Source organism: Haemaphysalis longicornis, unplaced genomic scaffold (assembly GCF_048455015.1).
Source record: "Haemaphysalis longicornis isolate Haplotype H1 unplaced genomic scaffold, Haemaphysalis longicornis Haplotype H1 scaffold_6, whole genome shotgun sequence".
Taxonomy (NCBI): Eukaryota; Metazoa; Arthropoda; class Arachnida; order Ixodida; family Ixodidae; genus Haemaphysalis; species Haemaphysalis longicornis.
In genome coordinates, this window is record NW_027526407.1 from 95867094 (window position 1) to 95885462 (window position 18369).

The 18369-nt window shown below is 44.0% G+C and overlaps 1 protein-coding gene across 1 annotated transcript in view; it reads right to left on the reverse strand.

The window, feature by feature from the left end:
* Positions 1-573: 573 nt before the first annotated feature.
* Positions 574-18369, reverse strand: part of LOC144141061 (retinol dehydrogenase 7-like) — a 31485-nt gene continuing 13689 nt past the window's right edge. Inside the window, exons 3-5 of the mRNA XM_077672570.1 lie at positions 13333-13515; positions 10327-10459; positions 574-5097 (exon numbers count right to left, since the gene is read on the reverse strand). Coding sequence (XP_077528696.1) covers positions 4746-5097; positions 10327-10459; positions 13333-13515 — 668 coding nt within the window. The 3' untranslated portion in view covers positions 574-4745. The remainder of the gene's footprint in view (positions 5098-10326; positions 10460-13332; positions 13516-18369) is intronic.

Consider the following 18369-nt stretch of genomic DNA (forward strand, 5'->3'; position numbering starts at 1 on the left):
GTGGCCTCAACGGTTAAAGTGGTTGTTGATTAGAGTTTCATCCTAAATTTTATAACTGCACAATCAGCGCAATCTCATACTTCTCTACGCTAACGCGAGGTTACGCATTACAAAATAGCATTCAAACATTAATTCGTTGGCCTTACAGGCATATCGAAAATCTCAAAAGAGAATAATGTGCGTTACGGAAATCAATACGCGGCAAAAAATCATCATCCTTCCAGGTAGCTTTTGGATATGTGGGGTGGAAGCGTCCCGGGGCCATAGTTTTCGAACCTGTTTATAACCAAACAGAATTAGGAAAGTAATCTAGTTCGTTATATGCGATATTCGTTGTAACAGTAGAGCTAAAATTCGGTTCCGACGGATCGGTAATCTGGCGCACGCAAAAATCATTGACACAAGAACGCATTATTGTAATCTTCGAACCTACCACAAACAAGATAACCCTTACCTTTCTCCTTGTTCCACTTCAAGCTCAATGAACCAGAAAATGAAACGAGAAGTTAAAACAATATTGTTCACATGACAAAACAGGCCTGCGTTCCTATTTATTTGAGGAAGGATGAGATCTTCGTCTGGTGGCTATTCACAGCACTGAGCATGATGAAGATTTCCACAGTGTCCATGAACAAAGGGGCCTTTTCTACTTCTGCAGTTTCGGACGCCCGGAGTTTTTCCAAGTAGCTTCTTAGCCTACTGGTGAGATATTTCATTTGCATACCGAATACGGCGAGCGGCTCTCAGAGTTTCACTTTCGTTAAAAATAATAAGTGTCATTGAAATCAAACGTGACCAACCAAAGTTCGTGTTAGTTCGCTATAGCCGATAATTCGCTATATTATTATTTTTATAACGACGTTGAACTGTTTACGTTAATCTGATATTTAATGTAACTGATCCCATACTGCGGCTAGATAAACTGAACCTGGATTTTTGTATTCTGTCTCAGGAAATTAGAATTCCGAGAATAAAAGGGTGCTTCATAATAACTTTGGTAATACATGAGATGGTGCTCTATGTAGAAAATAGTTTTAAATTCATAAAATGGCTCAATACACGCTTTGATTCGCGACACAGTAAGTCAGTTAAAGTATGCCCACTAACTTTATTAGCACCTTTTGTGGGAAATAAATACGCGAAAATGTAGGGGGTTAAGCATTTTTAATACGTCGCCTGGAATGTGAACATCAACATTAGGGAAGCCCACTTTGAAATACTGGTTTTATGAAGCACAAACTCGTAATTGCCATTATAAATGAAGAGAGAGAGAGAGACAAAACATTTTATTGAGCTGAGTTTAGATACGTTGGTTCCCCATTTCAGCTAACCATGTCCGTCCCGGCACGCGACTTCATGCGTCATTCTGAATAGAACGGAACAGGACAAGATCGACGGGCCCTATGCAACTCAATAAATCAAGCCTCGAATTACCCATGAGCGCATCCACAGACACGTTACTACGTATGGGGATGCACAATACAGTATCGGAACTTATTGAGGGCCACTCGCGAAATTAAAAGGTACGGCTCGCTCGTACATAAACGGGAGCAGTGTACTGACCAAACTTAAGTGGGTTCCGCGAGACCAGCCCCCGTCGCTGGTGATCGAGGAATCGTGGTGTAAATCTATAGTAGTTCACCTATTTTTAGAAATATGACCCCGAACTACGATCAGGGTCGTAGAGAAGAAGGCGAAAAACCGCTGAATAAGATTTACTACCGAGTCCTGACGACGACCTACACCGACGCAGACCACTAAAACGGTAAAAGAGCCATGGTGGCCGTGGTGACAAACGGGTGTAAGCACTTGACCAGTGCCTTCATTCCAAGAGCCACGGCCAAGTAAACCGAATAACTTGCCATCGCTCTCGCCCTCACACAAACCAATACCACGACCGTTGTCACAGACTCACGAGAGGCATGCCGTAGCTTCAAGTCGGGATGGGTGGCACCCGTGACGCTACGCATCCTTGAAAGCAAGACGCCGGACAGGAAGGTCGCCATTGTGTGGCAACCGGCCCACTCCTTCATGAGAGGCAATGAACACGCCCATCTCATGGCCAGAGACCTCGCCCACCGGACCACGCAGGAGCGCCGGACCCACACTACTCATAACCTTTCACGAAATTACCCAACACTGCAGGCCCAGTAGAAGAACATTCCCGGCACACCCAGATTCGGGATGCATCTGTTATTTCTATATGAAGACCTATCTATTTCTGCTTCACAAGGCCCAAGCTTTAACAGGCTAGTATTGCACTGTACCCACACACGAAAATAAATAATAAATTTACCAAATGGAAGGTCAGACACTAAGGTTTCTATATTACAAACATTCGCTGACCAACGTGAATTGAATATGTACGCAACCACGTTGACACCGCTCCTAGCGGGTCAGTGCAGTTGTATCTTTTTTTGTAGCAAACGCATGACAATGTCGTCCAAACCTAAAAGAGCCCGCTTGAACATTGGTTTGCAAGCAAAAACTCCCCATCATTGGAAATTCTACCCACAGCTGTAGAAAAGTACTAGTCGCCATTTTGCGTTTTAGCACTGGGACACGATTTGTAAATTGCAGCTCCACTCCCATTCATTGTGGAGTGTAGTTCCACGTGCCATTCAAGTTGTCATGAAGTGCCCCGAGCGCGGGAAAAACAAGAAGAAATAGCGGGGAAAAGACGCAGCAAGCGCGCGAGTGGCTGAGGGAAGAGGAAGAGGAAGAAGAAGCGAGGATCCGAAGGCGTCTTTAGACAAGGGAGGCGAGAAAGAAGAGGAACGGGGCTCGCGTTCGAGAAAGATCGAGAAGGGATCGAGGGCAACCAGCGGATCGTCTAACCCGAGTTAGCGTGGCGGACCAGCGGCAGTCGACCAGAATGCGGCTACGCCGATTCTGTGAAACCCCTGCGCTCCAGCAGCAGTCGCCCGGACTGCGGGAGCGCTACACCAAGCACCGCTCGTGTTACCGCTGACCAGATTCTCCTTCACGTCGTCACGGCGCCGTAACTGTAATCCGCTGCCGGGGCCACGCCGCGTCAACGACGACAACCGCAAGTGGTAGTGGCCTTCGACGGGAGCTTCTACTCGCCGCCGCTCCCGCCGCCGCCAAAACTGTGAGCCCCTTGAAATTCCCCGCGGCTTGAACTCGGACTCTTCTGGCTGCGAGAGTGTGTTCGCGTGCTACGCTTGACTTGGGGACCTCTTTATTCTGTTTTTTCTCCTTCCTTTTCCACCTTTTATGTTTTATAACGAGTTCCCTTTTGCAATATAGACCCCTGTGTCGTCACTTGCGAGCCGCTCCCACTACGGCCCTGAACCTGCCATAACATCCCAAAGTGAGTATGCAAAAGCTTCGAATTGTGCGGTTCCAGAGGAAAGCAAACTCTACACGAACCCTTCAACAGCGCAGAAGTTCGAGTTCCTCAGTTAGTGGTCACTGGTGCAGCGTGTCACACCCGCTCAATGCGGTTGAATCCGCAAAGCGGCACAGTTTTGCCTGTAGGCCAGGAAGGGGCTGGGTCATTTAGGGATGTTTCTCATGACAAGAGGAGGAGATAAAGGTAATGACGAGGTGGCATCATTTCGCTCCCAAGGGACGGATGTGCACGCCCATATCCTGCATTAAAGTGAGGCGGTTGTGACGATGGAGTAGGGATAAGCATCACGTTATATTTGAAGTTGTGTGAAGCTAGCCGATATCAGCGTGAAGAGGGCCCTATTTTTAGTCTACGGTATGAGATGACCTGTATGCTCGTAGGAGAAGCATGTAGGGGTGGTAATGCCGTCACGTGCAGATAGGCTTTGCAAGGACGTCCGACTAAGCCAGTACGAGTTACCGAAAGCAACCTCCGAACCCCCTGCGGCATGGTTGTTTCAGATTGAATTTTGATCCAAAGCTTTGCCTTGCACTAGAAATCTCGCACAAACGAAAACGAAGTGCACACGAGTGATACTCTCGACCCTTCCCGAAAGATTGTATACAACCAACAAAAGCGGTTGATTTTAGACAGTGGTGCCGGGAGTGGTGAAGCGATATGGCCAGCTGTTCGTTTACTGTTTATATTTTGTGCATCGTCTTGCATGAGGCCGCCCATCGTGGCATTATCAGCTTGTGTATGCAGCTTAGAATTGGTCAGTTTTGATGTCCTGCTTCAGGACACCATGATATGAAGCGGGAACGACAAAGATAAATTAAGACTTAATAATTTGTTCTATTCAATGATCTCAGTTTGTCGTCGTAAAACAGCTGAAATGGCTACGAAAGCATTATTTTTAGTAAGAAACGTGTTTACTTTTGGTTTCCTTGTATTTGTACAGATTTACATTTATTACTTTACTAGTCGGAAGAATTAAAACGCTAATAAATCCAAATTTAAAGCCATGTGCTGGAAAACGCTGCCCGATTGGAACACCAGTTACTATATACGTGCACCGTATATCCAGCAACGCTCCGAATTCTTGCCTCACCAACGCGAATAAGCAAGATTTCTGTGCCAAGCCTAATCAATTCATTTTTTGGTAGAGATTGTGCATCTTAATACTTTCCGGCATCCTCAGAGAACAGTGATAGAGCCGTTAGGAGGCGTATTTTCTGCAATGTACAAACGGACGTTCGGGATCGCCCCAACAGTAACCAAGGCCTGTTCCCTCAAAAAGCAACACAAACAGTTGTAGGCGGGTATCAGGGGTTGAAAATCCCCCCTCCAATTTCTTTTCCAAGTTCTGCTTATTAGTGTTGTAAATTCATTACTGTTTAATTTTTAATTTTTTTAACAAAGGCGGAATCCTTCCCACCAATCTCATTACGTGGTCGGCCAACTCTGTTGGGGCATGAGTGAAGATTACTGTGAAGGGCGCATCCAGTCCTGCAGGAGAGCTGTAAGCTGTCTGGGGGTAAGTTTCTCTGACCGCATTTTCGAGCATATCAATGGCTTCTTCAGGGCTTTCTCGGACAGCCATTTCAAAGTTCTCTATGGTGGTCTTCATGTACTCTTTCAAACCATCCTGGTGGTAATTGGCGGTTTCCTCTGGTGACTTGTGTTCTAATTCCGCTATCAAGAGCTCCATTTGATTGCTGTTTTTCTTGAGCAGAGGTGTCCTGCAAAAGCAAAGGCGAGTTTGGTCGTTACGAAAATGTTTCCACAACCGCACTATTCACCTTGTGCAACCACACTCGGAAAAGCAACGAAGTAGGCTCGTCCGTATAGCGTTGTTGTGAAAGATCTGCGATTGGACACACCAATTCACAGTTAGATGAAGTGAGTAAAGTACGCATCTTCCTATTTACAGAATCTGCTTAATGTGTCGTGCAAACAACGTGCTGTTTTTTAACTACACTAAAAGTACCCTTCGTTTCCTCTGGTCTAACGTCGATGGCGTACACCCCAGTGTAGAATTGTTTTGCTACCTTAGTTATCCCGTACGTTCTCTGCGTAATGTTAACCTGCTCTTCTCTGAGTAAGTTTTGTCATTGCCGCTGGCTTAGCTTGAGATGTCCCAGTAGTAACTAAAGAAGAAGTAGAAAAGGCTTTCAAGGTCATGAAAAGAAAAGCTGCAGGTGACGACGGCCTACAATTTTAATAATTACACACTCGTCATCCTACTCTCAGTTGTTTACGAGCTGGTTAGCTAAGTAACTGGTAACCACAGATTTGAAGCCTACATTCCCAACAACCCATGGAGCAGGCTGAGTTTTGGAAAGGGTTCTCAATCGATTAAATCCATGCCATCAATCAGGTAATAAAAGAACCACAGAAGAAACTAAATCCCTCTAAATTGCATTTATAGACTATGAGACAGCGTTTGACTCAGTACACAACGCAGCCAGGCAGGAAGCATTAAAAGAGGCGAGAATACGAATAAGGCTCCTAGGGGATATGTATAAGGCATGTACGGGCATGCAAAGCGGCAAAACTTTCCTTAGTGAGAGGGAGTATGACAGAGAGATACCACCTCACCAAAACTCTTCACAGTATGTCCGAAGGTGTATTCAGAAGGCCTGACTGGAAAAATACAGGATTAAGGATAAACGAACGACAGTTGAATCATATGAGGTTTGCGGACGACGTAGTATTGCTGAGTGAGACAGCAGAGCCCCTCCAAAGCTGGTTGAGGAACTACAATCACAACGCAGTGCCGTGAGACTAACAACAAATATGAATAAACTTAAACTAACGATGAATACACACGTCCACACCGAAACTTTGTAGTATCAAAAGGAGTCCATCCGCTACACTACACAGTAGATAGAACTTAGCCGAGGACCATAGCCTCAGAAGGGAATAGACGGGCTGCGACGTACCCAATCGTTGTCACCCGTCCAAACGATGGTGCCAGAAAACAGCTGCTCCTCAATTCGTGCGAGAATTGTGAAAGCCATCATAAAGCGTAAGGGAGCAGATCGCACTGCAAATCGTATCAATTGGCAGGAGGATAAAGCCCCTTGAGAACGGAAGTGTACGCAAACCATCCCAGGCGTTCAATTGCACGATGCTTTCACGTTGAGATGCCTTAAAATTTGCTCTAGAGTCTTCGATTTTACGAGTACGTGGTTACGTTAAGCCAATAACAATAGATGTGAGCGCACTTGTGTTAGGGGGCCGAAAACCAGCCAACCAGCCTGCTAGGCCATTTAAACGGGAATTTGGTGGCTGAGAACGCTTAGCAATGAGCATGGTGTTCGAAATGAGTTTGCCAGAAACGACCCAAGAAAAAAAATGAGCCCTAGCCTCAAGTAGAAAGTTATGTTCCCGAATTCAAAACTGTCCTGAAAAACCAAAATAATGAAAAGTACTCAATAATGGTTACACATACGAAAAAAAGGCGATAAACAAAAAAACGAGCAGGAGTCATAGGTGGTGCAGAATGCTCGATTCTTGTTAGCATTTCTGCGAGAGGAGACGCGTACTTATTGAGGGAACTGTTTCCGTGAATAAGAATGGAGCGCAATCAATTATTGCAGACTGTCCAACTTAAAAGACGGGATAATAAACGCTTGTACACTTCACTTACTGGTATGAGTAAAACAATGGGGAATAAGAAACTGAAGCCTAAAATGGAATATATGAGTGAGCCTAGCTTGAAGCCAGGATAATGCGGTTAGTTGTAGTTACGTGTTGGTGAGAGTAAAACGTCCGGTTAACATACAAAACGTGTGTAAAGAAAGACTACAATAACCAGAGAAACATGCTGGAAAAAGGAAAATGGACAATATTGGTTAGTTCGCACCGTTAGAAGAAGGGTAAACATGGCATGAAAATAGTCATTATGCGATAAATGAAAGGTGCCAGTAGTAGTAACTAAATTACCACCACTGGTGGTAATTAAAGCACCAAGTAATAAATGCGCAACATTGCTCAATAGCAGTTACGCGTAGCTAGGCTCAAACAGGCATCCTACACGTAGCTTCATTACCGCATGAAAGGTCTGAAAACGGGTAGAGAAAAAAAGTGCATAAAGCCTTGATACCTGTTTTCTGGCTTTTAACATTTTCTGCGTTATAGGCAGCTCGCGTGACAGCAGCTTGATTACTAGCATCCACATTTGTAAAATCTCTGGGTAGAGGCCAACTTGTTTAAACCCTGCGGTGTCTTTAGAAGAGAAAATGAGGTACTGAATGATAATCATCGCTCAAACCCATGCACGGCCAACCCATTGAATATATAAAGACTGCACGTGGGCCCGGCTGAAAAGCAGTTAGGCGTGCAAACGAGACCTGAGTCTACATGACAGCACACGCGTACTTGTAGCCCTGTACTGCACCCTCTAATCAGTCTTCGCACAGGGCCACCGCACGACTATTCGTGCGTAACCCGCTGTGACGCCGTTTTCTCCCGTGATCGTTTGAGGCCCACCTGTGTCAAGGCCTATCAACCGGAGCGCTATCAAAATGTCCCTGACCCCCTCGTCTCGACGGCCTCCATTCAGGATCTTGCACGTCGCCCTTGCGCTGCGAAGACAGTATGGTCTACCACACTACTTCCTGGTCTACCGCGGTGCCGCACGCGCAGAGCGTCACCTGGGAAAGAAGCGCCGCGCTCCCTCTACTCGCAAATGCCGGAATTGCGCAAACATGCTTGAGAGTTCTGAACCAACTAAGACACCTTAGTCTAAACGCAGGGACTGTCAGTTTGTTGATGTGGTCACGTAACCGCTGCTGGGTATACGCCTATAAATATCTCAGCAGTGATGCCGTTCACACAGTAGTCTGTCCGCATATTTATTCCGACCTTGCTCTTAGGTGCTGCTGATGTCAGTTAGTATTTCGTTAACAACGTGATATTTAATTATTGTTTAAAGCGAAAAATATAAGGAATCAAATTAAAACTTGACTAGTATTACTCGAATGTTTCGGTGGATGCTACCTAGTCACCTCAAGATAATTTTTTTATTGTCTTACCTTACATTTGTCTATGTTTTGCCGCTCAACGAGCTCCTAACAGGCACTGGCTCCTATTTCTGTTGTGTGTAGGGTTATGACCTTGTCGACCCACTTCAGAACGACTCTTTTTCCTTGTCTTTGTAAACGCAAAATCCTTGGCCTGCTTGGGCCTTCTTTTCTGCTTGTCTCTGTGTAGATCCAGCCGCCTCGTCACAGATCATGATAGAGTCACTTAAGGCAAAATAGATATCGGCAAGTGACCGTTCCAAATTTCTAAAGCTGCTGGCATGGCCGCTATATGTTCATGTTATTCAGTTCTAAGAAAACTTCAGCAAATTTGAGACAAACTAAGTATACCAAGGTTCCCGGCATCCTTTTATTCAAAATTCACTTTTAGCTAGTTTTTATTATAGCCAATAAGAAACTGTTGGTTACAAATGATGTGGAAGAAAGGCTCTATCAAAAAGCTATAATGAAATATTTCGGCTCGTGATGCTCCAAGCAGGAAAACCATGCACAAGGGAAAAAAATTACGCCCACTGTACAAACAGATGGCACGCGAACAAAGCGAATTACACGAAAGTTAAATTAAAAAAAAACCTTCATTGCATACAGCATAGGAAAAGCGAAAGTGTAAGGGAAGCGCGTTCAAATGAAGGACAGGAATTGCAAAATTGCTACGACAGGAATTGCTACGACAGCAAATTACAGGAATTGCTACGACAGTTGCAAAACAGCAAGCAGATATTCAGTGCATGTTTTCATTTTAATTTCAAACAGGATTCTCAATACTGCCCAAGATATGCCGCTTCTTGACTTGTATTATTTACAATTTTTTTTGCTAACGCAATTTTCTTCGTAGGCTTATTTGCGGGCTGACCTAGAACGTTCATTTATAGGACACTTGCGTGTTTCCACCATATTTACACGTAGCAGTTTGTTCGTAGCATTACTGATAGCATTAGAACGCTCGATTTTTCATGCTCATGTTTTGACACGTTTTATCGCAGGTAATCGTAATTTTCACAAGTAACAATACCATTTTCAATTCACATTTAAGGCCTTTCTCTCTTACGGAATGACCATATTGCATAAAACTACTCTAGCTACTACCAACCGGTAATAACATTTTTGCCTGCTAACTGGAATCAACAAACTCAAATCACAAAGTCATGTGATCATGCAACTACACGTATTGAATTCAAAGTAAATATATCGCAAGTAGAAATTTGAAATAATTTATAGAAAATCGAAAATGCTTATTTCATTAACAATATGGTGATCGCTTTTTATGTTACCATACTACGCATAATATGGGGATATAAATTATATACTGGTATTAAGCGGTATATACATGGGCTGAGCGAAGTAACCTTCACTGATAACATACTTGACGCCTTAAAGCATATTCACACTCATTATTATGCCCCACTACAACACACTAGTACCAACGTTTTCCATTGCGCGCTTTTATCTTCAGTACCGAGGCGTTTAGGTTTACACGCTGCCTCATAAACTGGCCATTTTAAGCTTCAGTACTCGTAAGTAGGAAGAACCTGAACATACACGTCTACTGCTGAGTTCAATACAAGTGTAGGTGCAGAAAGGAAAGCCGCTTGCTTTTATGCCCTACTTACAAGTGGGGCTTTTATTTTCCGTCTCGCAAATTCAATAAACAGGCTAGCCGAAAATACATTGTCTTCACACATGTTTTTTTACAATTTCATGCGCAACTTTGATAATTTTTCGGGTCAAATCTTCTTCTTAGGTATTCAGGTTGTACGCAACAAAAACGTTTTTTGGTTGTCACTTTTAATTTGGTATTCTCTCATGAAGCTGCATCGGAGTAAATTTTTTCACTACCATGATGTTGGACTACAAAGCTTCCGTAACAAGTAAGTGTCAGATCAAAGTGCCTCTGCATGACCATCTCGTTAGTGCACTGACCTGTACACTGCAGGATCGATGGCAATGAAATCGACTCCTATGTTTGGATTATCCCGGCGGAAGGCGTTCAGCATGGCCACCACGGCGTGCTTAGACATGCTGTACGGTCCCGTCATAGGCAGAGTGAAATGACCTTGAAAAAGAAACGGGACATAAAGAATGTTACAAAACACGGATAACTAGAAATTCAGCGCTTTGAACGAAGAGTCGAAAATGCGGGATACAGTGCAGCGCTTCTTTTCGATAAAAAATTATAAACTATATATGTTTTGTCTATAAAACTGCATATATCGTTGGAGCAACGACAGGTCCCTACAGCATGCTGGTGCCGTCTCAACGCTGGATTTGATTTGTTATCGAACCAGCAACATTCATTTGAGAAATTGTGCTGAAACATTCCACCTTTTCGATGTACATGCTGGCAACATTCGGCTTTAGGATGCTCTTTAACGGATGAAATGGCGCTAGACTCCATTTTTCCGTCTCACTACCTTCAGATGCAACATTAGTAACCAAGAATTAGAACTGGCCTATAATAGTGCTTTTTTGTAGTAATTGCCGAAAGCGAACAACAATACCCTGATACAAACATGCAACGTATATGCATTTATTCTGACAAGAGAATTAGTGGTCCTGTGATGATGTGCAGCTGAAACGCTCACCACTGTAGACGCTTTCATGAGCGGACGTTGTACTCACTGAAACGTAAACTCCCATTTTTGTTTCTGCATTCCCAAACGAGCGGATATTTTCACCCTTCGTTACCAAATCATATTGCAAACGACATTGTATTTCGCAGTGAATACTGCCAAATTAGGATTTCTATAAACAACATAAATCTGTGCATTTCAGCGTGCCACCAGCGGGTAAAATAGCACTGCACAGAGCATTTTACTTAGGTTTCAGAAACAGTAAAAATGGGGTAATTCGGATATTGTGGTAGCATTTTTAATTTAATTGAAATTCCTTGATCTCCACATTCCAGATTTATAACTGGTGTCATCGGCAAGGCAAATAAATTTTTTCTTCAAGAAACATATCAGTCCTTCTCATTCACAGGGATGACACAGCACGGTACGCTGGAAGAAACTGGTTGAAGGAGTGTGAGCACCTTGAAAACACCGTGCCTAATAATTTCGGCATGACCAAAAATGTTCACTCGAATAAAACGTCATTCACCTCAAGCGATAGAAATTACTGCTAGAAAATTTTTGTGCCCAAAATAGAGACTTTACACAGGCTCATCGAGTGATAATTCAACAGCGCCTAGAAGGGTCCATTTACATCGGGAAAGAACGGAATAAAGATCAGACATATAAACAGCGCGGTGATTGACCATGAAGCATGCATAAAAACAGTCACGCGGCCGTGCATAATTTTGAAAAGGACCAAGAGCGTGATTGCTACAATAGACAAAACCGATTTTCAAACAGCAATTGCGGTAAAAGCGTTCACAAATTTCCGCACCGAATTTCTGAAAAACTATATTAAGAACGGCTGAGGCAATGCACAACTGCTTAACAAGCTTCCCGTGTTGTTTGATATAAAATACAAATTTCTCTTCTTTTAGCAAAAATAATACACACCACTGAAACTACAAAAAAAAAACAGTAATCAAAGGGAGGGACTTCTGTAAGCAAAGCGACTATGCGGCGGCGTCTTTCCCACATGCGTCCCTCACTTCATAGTCATGTGCACCTTACACTACCACCAATTCTCGGCGTCCTCCGACAGTGTTGGCCGCCTATCTCCTGTTTGGTTACCTCGAGTCGAAATTCACTTAGAAACAAGTGGCCCTCAGACACCGACACCATGCTCAGATGCGGTGACGCTGGCTTCACTCTGTCGCGGGCACATGGCCCACGGCACCTACGCTAATGGTAGTGCCACACCATTTGCGGTTCGTGCCGAGCTTACTCCACATTCTAAAGCAGCGTGTTAACGTAAACACCTCCATCCGGAGGAACGAACAGAGAGGGAAAGGGCGTGAGGGGAAAGGGAAAGCCACCTCGAGGTCCTTGATTCCACCAGATTGACCATTTTACTCGTGACTTCGTGTAGCGCCTACAAAACGACAAGGACAAAGGGACCGACGGGTACAAGCGCTTTACCCGTCGCCCCCTTTGTCCTTATCGTTTTGTTGGCGCTACACGAAGTCATGGATTACCGCTACCAACTAGCCCAAACCCAAACTCTAATAAGCATTTTACTTGGCTGCACGTCCCCGGTAGCACTGTCCACTTCATCTGGGTGGTGATTGACCCAAGGGGCAGATATTATCCTGAAAGCAATTTTGTGAAGACCCGATGCTTTAAATCAGAGTATCCTTAATGCGAGTGTATTCACTAAAGTCACATAAATGTGCGCAGTTGAACTAACTGATCGCCTCGAATTGAGTAAACGCTTTTGCAAGAATACGTTCTTTATTGGATGAAGCCTGAATGCTGCATACTGAGAAGCTAGGCGCCTTGCTACCAGGGCGGTGCTAGCCAAAACTGTCCTGTAATATGTCCGTCTGAAAGGCGGATACTTGGAGGCATCGTGTTATAGCCCGTTTCCTCTGTACGACCGTGTTTATACTTCGCGTTTGTACATCGTGCCAGCTGGCACAAACTGGACGTGAAAATGTCACGTTTTTAATATGCAGGCGTTTTATCAAAAGCACCGTAGCGCTCCCCAAACTTCACTTTATTTTATTGATTTGTTCAGTTACCCTTACTTCTTTTGCTTACTGGTAAGTGCTATATCTGAAGCATATTTGCGTAGTTTATTAGCCATTTTCACGCTAATATCAGCTCTTAGGGTGCATGACTTTAACAATGTAGATAACTTCTTACTATAATACAAGATGCTTTCCCTTTTGGTTGTTATTTTAACTAGTGTCACTACCTGATATGTTTCAAGTTTCAGGACGTTTAAGTCGTTCAAGAACAATCCGACATATTCAAAAGCTTGCAACCGCCAAGGAAAAAAGGAACGAAGGTATTCCGTTTAGTAGATACGCACCCAAAGGACTTGCCACGGCTACGACTCTTCCTCTGCTTTCTTTGAGTAGGGGAAGGAATTTCTTGATTACTCGCAGAGCTCCGAAGACGTTGACGTCAAATACGTTGAAAACGGTTTCCATTGAGATAAGCTCTATGGGACCATAGCTTGCGATTCCTGCGTTGGCCACCACGCACCACAGCACTGCAAACAAAGGGCACAGTAGACAGGAAAATATATAACGTAAGTTTGGGCTAGGTTGTTGTTCATACGCAAAAAAGAGTCAGCCACGAGCTTCAAAATTAGGTATAGTTCTGAACTTTTATGTAAACAGAGAGGCCAACCATGTTGGTACTTTGTGCCGAAAGATTCTCTACGACGAAAACTGTGGAATGAACATACATCTCCCATTTATATTCACCAAATTATTTGTGGGAGAATGAAAATTTTTGTGCCTTGAAAGGGTCCTGCGAATGATCAATGTATATTTCGGCAATATACAACGACATGACGCATAGACATTTTTGGATGCATTTTTCTGCAACATACATCGACGTTCACGTTAACACAATACCTCCGGATGCTTTGATGAAAGCTCGGCAACAAAAAAGAAAAATATTTCCTCAATGCGTAATTGTTGCTCTGGCTTGTCATACGAGCAAGTTCCCTGTCACCTTCGTGCTCACTGTGTTCCTAATATAAAAAGCTGTTGCGAACCTATTCCGCCATAGCGATGTGTGTATACCCTGGTGCTCTACGTAATGAACACTTCTCGCAACCAAAAAAAATTAAATTTGGTGTCTCTTGTTATATACAGTTGTCGGAGCTGCTGCATTAACAGGTTTCCATTTCCTACGTTGTCATGCGGCGATAAAATATTCGGCGTGTTCCCTTGTTCGGGTCCTTTCGGACGTCGAAAGTTGATTGTTTCCTGTGACCGGCTATCAACACCAATCTTTTGATCGCCCTCCCAAACTCATCCTCTCTCCTCTCCCTCCTAGTAAAGGAATACAATGAAGTTTTTTTGCCGTACATTAGGAGGGGGGTTTCATAAACTGTGTAAACTATGCTCAAACACACTGTTTTTTCTAGCTTGAAATGGCGTTTTTCTGGTATACATGCATTCCCTACAAAACGTGCCTGACCTGTTTAGCTGGGCATGTTGGCAATGACAATAGCAATGCTACTTATTTTCTTACTTGAATTAGTTTGGTTTGGATTAGGGAATTTGATGTGTTCAGGCCTAGCTTAGATTAACAATTGAAAATTTGAAGGAAAAATCTGGCCGCATGCTTCCTAGATTCCCTGCCCTTCTGCCGCCACTGACACACCACGTAAATGCCTCTTTTCTTTTTCGCCGACCTTCCACTGTTTTCTCCTGTCTTGTTCTTAACACAGTAAACACGCTTGAGGTTCGCTCAAGTCAATAGACTTCTCCCTGTATGTAAACACCGAGACGTCACGAAGCGCACGTGCACGACGGGTGGCGCCTGCTTGCGGCAGCGAAGTGCGGTGGCGGTTGGCAGAACGCACCTGCGCCGACAGCCCGACCTGGCCGCGCGGCGCCCGGAAGGAACGATGTGCCATTGGTTCGGGCCGTCACTGGCCGGCTACATTGCAGGTGGGGGTCTGGCTATCCTAGCTGTGGCCGTCGCACCTCCATGTAGCTTTCCGCATCTACAACCTCCGCAACACTTTCGTTTACCGTAAGGTGAACTGAAGGGCGACGCTTTCGGATAATCAGTGCGCGACAGAACAGCCTAAACGAGTAATTCTGAAGGTTGGTGCTGTTGTGACGCATTCCAAGGATGTTTTTTTAAGATTCCTTGTGTTCGGACATATACCAAAGAAAGCTAATCATTGTTGCTTTGGATGTACGCTTAAGCTAAGCGCGGTACCTAAGGCAGCGTTTACGCTCCCTGTTCTTGGTGCCTTTGCGTCGCCCGGAGATAGAGGCGTACACACGATTTCATGTCGAGGGGAAATAGGAAAGGTAAACTATGAAAGAATTAAAAAGTAAAATAAGCAGCAACGAAACAAAAATATGAAGAGCAAAAGCCAAAAATTATTCAAATAAAAATATCGCGATGATGTCATTCTTTACGTGATTGACCGATTGTTTTGTTACCTTTTTCCCCCGTGAAATCGCGAAATGGTTCATCGTCATTGTGAGAGTAACATAGCAGCCACATATGGTTAGTGCATATAGCTTTCGACAGCGCACTGAAGTAATTTTCGGTAGTCATTATTTTATGACAGTTAAAGTTAGTGTCCTTGTACGCCCGCTGCCTACGCCAGCGTCGGGAGGCCGCAACAAAAGAATACATTTATAGAGTTTGTTCGCTTAGGGCGAACACATTTTTCGAGTTTTTTCGAGTCGCTTGAGAGGCCCATCTCGCCCCGAAGGCACGATGCTACATGTGAGCACGCAAGCATCTCTGTTTTGCCGCATTCTCAAGGCAGAATATAATTGATCAAGGTAAAAATTTATTGCACATAGAAGCAATGAATTTCGTTTGTCTTGAACAGATCCCCCCATAAGACCAAACTTGTCCTTGTCGATCTGGCGGCAGGCCGCTATCGCGAATCCCTCGTAGAAACATTTATTTCGGGTCGCCTAAGAAGGTTAGGCATTCATTGTGTTTTAATACACTGCTCTACCTCCTCAAAACATGACAATATTTCGGAGCATGAAAATTTCCATCTGCCCCCCACCCCCGTCACTATTTCACTTGACCAAATTTCTGCTGGTGCTGCATGGTAGCAGATGGTTGTTAAACAGCATCATTTCATGGCACGAATCAGCGCGGACTGCTAATGTAGACGATTTGACTGCGCTTTGCAGAACAGCAGAAGTTCGAGAATGGGAAATCTTGCTATGAGTATAGAGCAGACCATGTCGCTGCTTTGGCTGCCAGCCCCTTCGGCACATGGCGCGCATCCACAATACACGCCAAATTTACCTCTTTGGTGACTCCGAAAAGTCTGATGCCGCTGATTTTGCTCACACGATTTGAGTAGCCGAGTGCACAGCAGCCCACCGGCATCAGAAAAGCCAACACATAAACAAAAACCCCACTTTTGCGCGCGTCTAATGCAGCCTCACTGCATACGCCCCGCGCGCCAGTCCGAATGTTTTGCCAACCACCCGCCCGGCCACACCCAGCACGTGCGCTTTCCGTGAAGTCACGGCCTCCGCGTGACGTACCCCGGGAGAGGTCCATTCTATCGTACCAATTTCTACTGCTCACGCGGCAGGTTCCCCATTGAACCCATTGCCACTCAACGTTCTCGGTTATTCCCCCCGGTTTGAGCCCGGCGCAAAACGCCCTTTGTGTTTCTCCGTTTCTTATTTCGCCTTTTTCCATTTGAAGCTATTCCCATTTCAACCTGCTAATTTGTTCTCTCCCTTTCAGCCTGGTACAAGACGACCTTCCCGTTTTGTATTTTCCAATTTAGCCCTTGACGGAATAATGTACCCAGTTCGACTCGGGTGACTCGGACCGAGGCGTGCGTTTTTCGAAATCAAAGTTATGTCCGGCTCTACTTTCACCCATTGTTTTTAGTTACACCCGGCACAACCCAAAGCCTAAAATTACATTTACTACGTCCGACATAACATAAAAATTGTATTAATGTTACGTCCGACGTATTCAACAGCAAAAAAGGTACGGCTGGCGGAACCAATTTAGGGACACGCCTTTTAATCTACACATTCTTCTTCCAATGATCCATTTTCCGATACGCAGCGTCAAGTAAAAGAACAACACATAGGTTGCTGCGGTACGTCAGACCTGGTACAGCGTGTGTTAATTACAGCTCAAACCGCACCTTAGTCGAGCAGCCTGGAGCGTGCTGCGCGCATGCGGACTATGGCAGCGGTGTGGGTTTCATTGGAGTGTCAAAGTATTCAATTATTTATTATGACAATGCACATGCACTTTTTTTCTATATGTAACACGCAAAGAAAAAGAAAAAGAAAAAGACGGGAATTAACAAAAAAAACCTTGCGTGTCCGCAGTGCCAGTTTGTAGCGTTCATATCGTGCCAAGAATCGTTTTGGTTAGTCTAACAAATACAATAAATAATGTATTAGGGGTTATATATGGCTATTTTTTTATTTATACGCGGAAAAAGAATCTCACAAAATTTAAATATCAAATTAGGCTGACGAATGCAAAACGTATTTTATGAAAGCGGGAACTATTAAGGGGCCAGCCGAGTTTACCGATTCCTTTTAATATGGGCTAATGGTCACCTTATATGCAAATGTCTCAAAAATGGCCATGGAAGTGTAAAGATAAAATGTTCTCTTGGAGGAAAAGGTTTGCACACATGTTTCCTCCAGTCGTTAAGAACACCCAATGTTTTATTCGTTCGAGTGTTGTTTTTACGGATAATAGATATGTGAGCATGCAGGACCTAATAAAGCAAATTTAGTGCATACCATTTAGGCTGTTATCCATTTAATGCTTCAAGCAACTGAGGGCTTGAGAACTTTTCTTTAAAATACCAGCACAGACAAGCATAACAACCAATGCACGCAGTTTCGTCTAACGGGTCCTTAGAGTTGTTGAATATATGGCGTACAGTGCAACGCTACGCATCTGCAAATGCATATTTGCAGAGTTGAGCAATTCATCCATTATAATAGAAACAAGAAAGAAAACAAGAAAAATAGAAAGAAACAAAGCAACACTATAACATGAAAAATTCATCAACGTATTTGAGACTAATAGCCAAATATGGCTATAAAATCGCACGGGAGACATGTGGAGTAAAGATGCTGAGCATAAGTAGACAATTCTTCTAATTTCTGCAGATTGTTGTTTACTTTTCTAAATCATCCTATAAGTATATCGTAGATAAACACAAAGTTAAGCTTTAAACCATCAACGCCCGAGAGGCTGATCATTTCAGCTACACCTAAGTACACAAAATACAGAAAAAATCTCTTGCACTACGCTTCCACAGCTGCCAATTCTGTGGCAAGAGCACAATATCGGCGTCAGACATTCGCGAACCTTTATAAATATGTGCATATGCTCAAGTCGTTAA